Raw genomic sequence first — 9468 nt, forward strand, 5'->3', positions numbered from 1 at the left:
TGTGGGTGTGTTTTTTTGTATGGCTGATAATTTAGACAACCCATTAGTAACCGCTAGGTAGAGCAATTGCCGTTAAGCGTCTTGCCTAAGGACACATACGCCCATAATAATATATCAGCGACGAGCCTTAAACCCATTACCTCTGGGCTAGACACAGGCGTGCTAACCACTGCGCCATAATTATTCCTAACAATATAAGAAAAACGACAGTGCTGTGATTCAATAAGTGACTCAAAGATATATTATTTATTTATTTATAAAACCACCCTAAAGCTATGTAAATAAAATAACAAAGCCGATGAAAGTGAAAAAAGCAAAAATGTACAGGCAAATTCTGCTTGAATGCATTTGGCAAGTGCCCAATACGTTTTAAAATATATAAAGTAAATGCTGCAAGTGAAAGTTTGTAAATTTAAAGTCTACGTAATGTATAACGTCTATAAGTGGTATAGGAAACTTTTAGCACATAATATCCAAATATCCCGATCGTGTTTTAAACAATTAATAACGGTATATGGGAGTCGTGATGATGCGGTTTTATAATTCTTTCAATTGTCTTTGTTTCACTACCGAATGGGACAAGAAAATAGATCGAATAGATGTCCCATTTTCCCTATATATGACGCGAAGCAAAATGCACAAGCATGTACGTATGCACTACACTATACACGCGGCAAGCAATGGAAAATAATCGAAAGCATAAAAAACAAATCTGACGCAATTTACCAATTTAAAAAAGGATATTTTGTTACAGAATCGTCCAACTTCATGCGCATTTAGATCAGGCCATACATTCACGTACTTTATCACGGTTATTTTTTGCTTAACCAGTTCAACTATACCAGAAGCTGTTTGAATAAGAGATACTGTGTCATTTGTGGCGAAATATCTGATAGAATACTATTCGTTGGACTTGATTTTTGTCCTAGCATTTCGTCTTTAGTTATATCTCTTCATAGTTTTGTCCTTGCCACTTCTTCTTCTTGCTCTTGTTCTTCGCTTATACCATTTTCAATAGCTTGATTGTTCATTACAACGAGGCCCGTTCCATTTGCTTTCTCACAATCTATGGTTGAATTGAATAAACATTAAAGGTTATTTTCATGTTAAGCAAAATCACAACGATTTTAGGGCGGGGGAAGACGAGACACCTTCAGCTCATAAAAATTAAATATCCTGATCGTGTTTTAAACAATTACCATTAATAACGATCTATATAGGAGTCGTGAGAATACAGTTTTAGAGTTATTTGAATATTCTTTGTTTATTACCAAATGTGACGAGGACTGAAATGGAATCCCATCTTCCCCACCCTACTATATGAACTTTTCGTTTCATATAATTGTCGAATATGCGACTATTGTACATTATAGGTATAACAGGAGTCAGCATATACGTGGTAACGTTCTGTCGCGCCAAAATAAACAAATGGCGTTCATCTATATTTATTTTTTTGTTAAAATGTAACCTCATTTTTCCTTACAATAAAAGAGCAAATTTAATTAAAATTTATATATTTAAAAAAATCAAAATCGAAATAGGAATTTAGAAATCTTGAGTATGAATTACACAATGTAAGCGGTTCAGCGATGCTTATATAGGCTACGTCTTATCAACGTTTATAGTTCGAGGAATTAAATGCCTTTGGGCTGTTTTTATCTGTACATTCTCGGAGAATTAATCTTAACCTAATCAACAAAAATGTTGTGGCATGATGAACCGTGTTTACACCTATTCTAATTAGCAAATTAAGCGTTAAGGCTGTGTAATCTGTAAACTGTATATAGAAAATAAACTATAAACTCAGATTTGAGTGGTAAAAAAATAAAAAAATTTGCAGGCGGTTTATAAATATGATGTTGTAGACTGAGTAACATTTTATAATGCTATATAGTTTAACCTGTCCACTTTTTTAGGTGTGTGTAGCAGCACAACGAAACAATAAACACCTTCGTTTAAAACTGGGCCTATTTATTTTTTGTAACAATGTTTCGGCGTCCCCATTTTTCGAACCAAGGCAAAAAAAAGTTGTTTTAAAATCTTATTAAACATGATAACTGCGTACCAGTCTGTATTGAGGATATTGGTTGACAGTGACGTGTTTTATGCATAGTTATAAAAGGTTGGGGAAGATGGGACACTCTTTTATTCTATTTTATCGTCCTATTTGGTAGTAAATAAAGAACATTCAAAGAATTGTGGAACCGTATTCTCACGGCTCCCATATTGACCACCGTTAATTGTTTAAAACACAATCAGAATATTTGAAAATTATGTGCTAAAAGTGTCCCGTCTTGCCCCACCCTACTATACATGTAAATAGTTAGCACATAATATCCAAATTTCCTGATCGTGTTTAAAACAATTTATGAGAGGCGTAAGGATCCGGTTTTACAATTCTTTGAATGTTCTTTGTTTACTACCAAATGAGACGAGAAAATAGAACTAAAAGTTGTCCCATCCCTCCCCATCCTACTATACTTTTATGTTACATTGCTTAACTTTACCTTTGCTCCAAGGTGGTACGCCGTCACAATAGCTCTCAATAGGATAAGCCGGTTCACCATGCTTCAGTTTATCCAGGCCTTTCAATTCAACTTCCTCGCTTACACGTAGAACACCAAGCAAACTCATGCTTCCAAACAACAGGATGCTGATCACACCCGTCCATATGATGATGGCGACTGCTCCAAGAAGGTTCCAACCAAAGCCCTGCGTGGTGTATTTTGTTTAATGAATGAATCGCTCCAAAAACCCAGTTGTCACTTAGGAGTTATCCTAATCGTGTGTCATACAGAAGAAAAAAACATTGTGTGCGTATGTGCCCTTGATGGGTAAGATACTTTACAACAATTCCTCCAACCCAACGGTGGCTTATGAGTTTTCTAAATTCCCAGCAATAAATAAAAATAAATAGAAATCAGCTGCAAATTTACATGTGGGGAGGGAGATGGAACACCTTTAGCCCATAGTATCCAAATATCCCCACTTTCTTATATAAATATAGTAAGGTGGGGGAAGACGAGACATCTTTAGAACATAATATCAAAATATCCTAATTGTGTTTTACTAGTTGGGAGTTGCGACGCTATGGCTATATAATTCTTTTAATGTTTTTTTTACTACCAAATGGGATGAGAAAATAGAATGAAAAGGTGTCCTATCTTCCCCACCCTATTATATCTTAAAATGTAACCGGAGTAGCGTAAGCTATAGGTATATGTGTTAAGAATACGCGAGTTTAAATGGCAGACTACACATTTTTAGCTTTGAACTACCGGAGACCGGTTAAGGTAATAGTCTAGCATATTTAACATTTACTTCTCGCCTTACATTTAACGACATAATTGGCCTAATAATTGATGCTACGTGATAGCGCCAACGTACAAATTCGAAAACCACCTGCACAAAAACAGCTACTCCCCGGAACTCGTTGTTATGCGGAACAAAATTACCAATTATCGCTATTTGTTTAATGGCAGTTGTATAATATTATAGGTTTAACAAACAAATAAATAAGTTGTTATGATATTACTTAGATCCCCAATCATTTACTTCATTTGTTATAGCGCCACCATGTGGTATTTCGTGAGTTACAAGATACGTCACTGGATGATCTTGACTAAGGTTTTTTGTTTTAGAATGATAACATATTATAACGTGACGTTTAGACTACATTTTAGATCTGTTTAGTGCGTTAACCTTGTTTCTCATTTAATAAACGACCAAAGGCCACAATATATATCTTACCTGGAAAGCGAGCCAATGTTTTCCATATATGATTCCACCAACGTATTCTTTCGTCTCAGCGAGCTGCAAACCCTTTACAACGAATATTGGGGCAAGAAGGACGCCCGTAAGTCCACCGCCGAGATGCACTATAATTTGAAAGTGGGGAGATCTAAATGAATGTAACTTGTTTGTCTGCTATAGGTGTAGCGACCACGCTTATTTTCTTCGAATCAAATGTAAATGTGTTTTAACTGTAAGCATGTTTTAAAGACTGTTGTTTTGTCGCTATACCCTGTCTTTTCGTTTAAAATATTTTTAAATCCTTATAGGGTGGGGGAGATAAGACACCTTTTTTTTATTTTCCCGTCCCATTTGGTAGCAAAAATAATTTTACAGAATCATATAACCGTAGCCCCACAAACGGTAAATAGTATTTCCCTGCAGTATTATGTTTTTACTACACCGGTATTATAGGTGTAATATTACATTACCTGCCACAGCGTCTAACGGATCGTCAATCCTAAGCTTTAGCATGATATGATGCCACGTCATGAAAGCAAGTCCAGCGACTGTACCAATCACTACTGCAGCCCATGGTAGCATATCGTTACATCCGGCACACATAGATACCATGCCTGTAAATAAATGAACGAATAAATGTACATCTTACTTTACCATAGGGTGGCTGGAAAACGAAAGTCGTTAAACAGGTGGATTTTTTATGTGTGGCTAATAACCGGACAACCCATTAGTGACGACTGGGTTGGAGCAATTGTCGTTAAGTGTCTTGCCCAAGGACACATACGCCCACAATGGTAACAGCGATGAGCCTTGAATCCATTACTACCTAAGGCAGGCGCGCTAACCAATGGTGCTATGGCGCTGTTGGAACAAATACTATATGTTTATCCGCGCGTGGCAGGGGGAAACCAATGTAAAACGCCAGGCATTATAACACTAATTTTCTGTTTCATGCACCTTATACCCGCACATAAGTTGCAACGTGTGTGGAACATTTTTTTTCCAAATAACCAACAATTTAGACAACGGGCCAAGAACACACAAACCCACACAAGGCGTTAAACCCGGTAACTGCTAGTTAAGGAGCAACCTATTTAATCTATACAGCGTTGATTCAACAGTAACGTAATATATTGAAGCAAAAATGAATGATTAGATATAACTTATTTATCCTCTCGTAGGGTCAACCAACTGTCGCAATAACACGAGTGTTTTTTCATACATTTCTGCTGCTTACGATTTAACACGTATATGTAACTTTGTGGGGAATATTTGAAATGTTCAAATTACCGGTTAATCCACCGTTGATGGTGATCAACAACGACCAGTAATGATCTTCCCCTCGAATGGCGTCTGTTGTTTTATAAACCAGCATCGCCACTATTGCACCTGATGCCCCACCAAGTACAGTGTTCATAATAGATAAGGCAACAATAGCTCCGTCCCCGGGGTTCGAAATAGTAAGCTGAGATCCGCCGTTGAATGCCATGAACCCGACGAACAAGATAAACCCACCCAAAGCCGCAACCTGCAATACACGATGCTGATTCATTCAGATTAAATTAAGCCAGATCCCGCCTAAGGCATTGCCGCGACTCGCTTATATGGTACACCATGCCTTCGTATGATAACAACGTGGTTTAAGATATTCGGTTAAGAAAACAACCGATGTGTGATTATGAAGCAGTAATAAACGTTTAGAAGATTATATAATAAACCTAGAACTTTATAAATACATGATGATTGAATTCAACTTATTTGCGCCAATCATTACATAATATTATACGAAAGAACACGAAACTGAAACATATAGTAGGATGGGGAAAGATGAGACACCTTTTCATTCCATTTTTTTGTCAAATGTGGTATAAAAAAAAAAACATTCTAAGAATTATAAAATCGGATCCTCACGATCTTCATAGACCGTTGTTGATTGTTTAAAACAGATTAGGATATTTGGATATTGTTTGCTAAAGGTATCCCATCCCTCCACGGTATTATATATGTATTACGAACTAAAACATGTGTAAAATGGCAAACCAACATGCTATAGCGGTTGCGTATACTTACAGTTACAGTGTGTCCAGGCAGATCATTTACGGTGCCATCGTTATTAAATCTTCCTATTCGTGGTCCAAGAATAATCGCTCCAACAAACGCCGCTGTCCCTCCAGTTAAGTGAACAACACCGGACCCAGCGTAGTCGATATATTTTAACCCGGTACCTAAAAAATATTTAAGTTTTGTTTTAATTGTAATTCAATACCAAGAGAAATTTTGTTTTTAAGTTTTGTTATAATTATTTATGTTAAGAAATTTCGTAAAAAGATATATATGTTTCTATGAACGTTTATAACCAAGTTATAGTAAATTTAAGTTTCTATAGGCTGTAAATACACATGCTTACAATATAATAGCATTGTAGTATACACGAGTGGAATGCTCTACAGCAGTGGTTCTTCAACTATTTTGTATGCTTTACCCTTTTAACAAAGATGCTTATCAGATTTACCCCTAATATGCAATATGGCGCAAATATATTTTATACGACGGGTGCGCTAGCTTTTTGACATCAAGTTGTTCAATGTCTGGTAAAGCATTTCAATCGGCACATTTTTTCTGCCCCGTCAACTGATGTGGATTTTGATTGGTAGCTCATTTACCCTCTGAATACGAGGAATTTAATCCCGGGGGTAAATTTACACCAGTTTAAGAAATGCTGCTCCACAGTCTACAAGTTTACATACACAATACACGATATAGCCCAGTATTTTACAGACTGTATATATGCAAAATCGTACCAGTTCCATATTGCAGCCAACCAACGTCCGTCCAGCACCAATGTACTATAACTGGGTACACGAAGCCAGTAAGAAAAGTGCAGTACACCATATAAGTTGTAAACTCAGTTCGTTCAGCCATCGCACCAGATACTATAGTAGATGCAGTTGCAGCAAATACGTATTGAAAGAACCATGATGCGTATGTGAAGTTCTGCGTATTGATTTTATTTGTAAGCAAAAAGCTAAAACTTGGCACAGTTAGAAATTATAGTATACCAAAACAACAAAAACAACCTTTTTAAGTAAAACTTTAGCACTTTAATGCGATCGAAACTGGACCATTCATTACTATTTTAAAACAGGTAAGAATTAAATATAAACTGTGTCACGAGTGTTAGTAATTATGGCAATTAAGCGCGGCCAGTTTCAAACGGTTCATATTTCCGTTTCGATTATATCTTGTCACACATTTATAAGTTAAACGTTTGTCAACCACGTGCAATTATGTTTCAAATTCGTAGACAATTGTTTTCCTTATACGTGTTATTGTTACGTCACAATCGAATGCCATATTTAAAACTTTAAATGTCTCAAGTACAACATGTATAAGAAATTTCCGAACTGTCTGTGCCTTTCGGCGACGCGGGATTAAATACATTTAATTTATTTGGAATCTTTTTGGTATACATTCTATTTATGGATGGTTTTATTCTCTATAAATATATTTTTGTGGAAAATGTACAACGCTTAAAATAAATGCTGTTTACATTAAAAAACATTTTTTTTATAAGAAAAAGTCTAAACCAGAGTCGGTATACAAACATGTTTAAATACGGACTCTGGTCTAAACGGACAAATATTATGAGATATTTTTGCACAGTAACATTTTCCGAAGATTTACATATCTTTAACTAGTAAAATAACCTAAATATTTGAGGATTTAAAGTAAGGATTTTTGTTTTCATTACCTCATCTTTGTTCGTCGCAAAGAAATAATTGTGGCCGATGAAACGATTCCCTGGTTGGCCGTACGCGAACGAATAGCCGACGGCAAAATACATGATAGCACCAATAACTGTACGAGAATAGTTGTGTATTAGAACTACTATTTTGACATTTTAACAGAATTACGTTTATACTACTACGGGATAAGATGGATACCGTTAGCATATAATACCATAGTTGTGAATTTGTAAAACTTACGAAAGTATTTAGGTTTTATTTTTAAATAAAGTATAGAAATGTCTTTAAAGTTTATAGGTTTCTACCAGACGCTCGGAGGTTAACTCTTTTAAATGATGTAGAAAGTCTTAAGCAAATAAAGGGCACAGAAAAAAATGATTGTACAACCCGTGTTTTATTTTATTCTATTCTAATCTATGTGGGTAAGGTCCTTATTGTCAAGGACCTGGGATTTAGGCCAGATTTAGCCATTACCCTAAAACCCGAAAGGGCCATTTAATGCTTTTATGCGACCGGTACAACCATTATTATAGCTACCGCCGTTGTAGCCCGTCACGCAAGGATAAATAAGTTTCTTCAATTTATATTATTTTATGTGGCCTATATATATAAAAATAAAGCAGTGTTTTGGCCTAGGCAAATATAACTATATATTTTACACTTACATAAATCAAGAACATTTTTCATGATAATATTTGTCGTATTTTTGCTGCGGACAGAACCTGCTTCCAAAAACGCAAAGCCAGTCTGCATAACTGTTAAAGAAAAAAAAATGTAAAAAAAATTTATAAATATTATAACTTTTAGCTTAAAAATCTTTAAAAAAGTCTAAAAATCTCTTAAAGTTTACTTACATAATATAAATATTCCACAAATTACTAGGAAAAATTGGTCCAAATTCGACTCCAGGTTTTTCAGTTCCGAAATAGTGAAAATTGTGTCGCTGCTATTGTTACTCATTATTATTGCTATTATGATCTTACAAAACTGCAACAATGTAGAAATTAATTGTATTTAAAAACTTATACAGTAGGCAAAATAGTACATTAGAAAAATCTGTTCACGTAAAACTAGCAAAGTCTATATTATATTCTATAGCCGGCAATCAACAAATTTGTATACTGCAGCGCTTTATGTTAAAATGAGACATCGTAAAATACTAAAGTAAACCTAAACTTTCAAAATACTACAGTGCTCAAAAAATTAGGTTGCTTCTATGCTATTTTGTTCCGTAACTTTGGTCACTTGCCTTTATCAGTACAAGTTTAACCTTTGCGCGGTCGTCTGAATGCCACGTCGGAAAAAAATTTCTCAATTTTATATAAACTAAAAGAAAAAGAAAACATTATCGCCCTGTAGCAACTGGTTTAAAACGCAGAAAAAAGGAGTAGACTACTGGGAAAGAAAAGAGTGGAGGTTCTTAAAACTTTATTATTATCTTTTTATAAAGGTAGTCGTTTAACAAAATAAATATGGTATTGTGAAGTAAAATGAATATTATTAGCACATAATATTCCATCTTTTTAAATCATGTTTCAACAATTAACAACGCTTTTATACAGTCGTAGGAATACGAATATATAGTTCTAACTTGTTTTCACTACCAAAATGGGACGATAAAATAATAAAAACTCATCTTCCCCCAATCTACCATATTTATGATATTGTGTTTGTGAGTTCAAATTCCGTATTTAGTTCAGAACTTGTTGCAAAAGTCAAAAATCTAAGTAGGCATTAATCCGAAGAACCACGGCCTACTAGAGATATCTCTAGTAGGCCGTGGAAGAACTCATTCCACGGCCTACGCGAATAACCAGTTTCACAAAAATACCGAATGCGGTTTTACCGGACTATTTTACACAGAACTAAAATAGACATGTTTTAAAAATACCTGTTTAAAAAATACCCGTACCTATACACAACGTAATCGTCACTTTCGTCACGTTTTTGATTATACCTTGTGTCCAAA

At 35.1% G+C, this 9468-nt stretch overlaps 2 protein-coding genes across 4 annotated transcripts in view; one reads left to right on the top strand and one right to left on the bottom strand.

Moving 5' to 3' along the window:
* The window catches only part of LOC108949985, a 436537-nt gene that overhangs the window by 401691 nt on the left and 25378 nt on the right, over positions 1-9468 (top strand). The gene's annotated exons all lie outside the window — the stretch shown is intronic.
* amt-2 (ammonium transporter 2) lies at positions 214-9350 on the bottom strand. Of its 3 annotated transcripts, XM_009862065.3 has the most exons (10): positions 8354-9339; positions 8165-8254; positions 7505-7611; positions 6555-6747; positions 5824-5978; positions 5044-5281; positions 4224-4367; positions 3751-3878; positions 2508-2712; positions 214-1066 (listed from the first exon to the last, which is right to left on the bottom strand). In XM_009862065.3, exons 1-10 carry the CDS (start codon positions 8457-8459, stop codon positions 954-956), a joined length of 1479 nt encoding a protein of 492 aa, XP_009860367.1. In that variant the 5' UTR covers positions 8460-9339; the 3' UTR covers positions 214-953. The 3 variants fall into 3 exon arrangements, with proteins under 3 accessions (XP_009860367.1, XP_018669749.1, NP_001027964.1); XM_018814204.2 differs by lacking the exon at positions 214-1066 and having other exon boundaries at positions 2476-2712; positions 6555-6778; positions 7461-7611; positions 8354-9350; NM_001032792.1 differs by lacking the exons at positions 214-1066; positions 8354-9339 and having other exon boundaries at positions 2476-2712; positions 6555-6778; positions 7461-7611; positions 8165-8252.

This window comes from Ciona intestinalis, chromosome 12 (genome assembly GCF_000224145.3).
Source record: "Ciona intestinalis chromosome 12, KH, whole genome shotgun sequence".
Taxonomy (NCBI): Eukaryota; Metazoa; Chordata; class Ascidiacea; order Phlebobranchia; family Cionidae; genus Ciona; species Ciona intestinalis.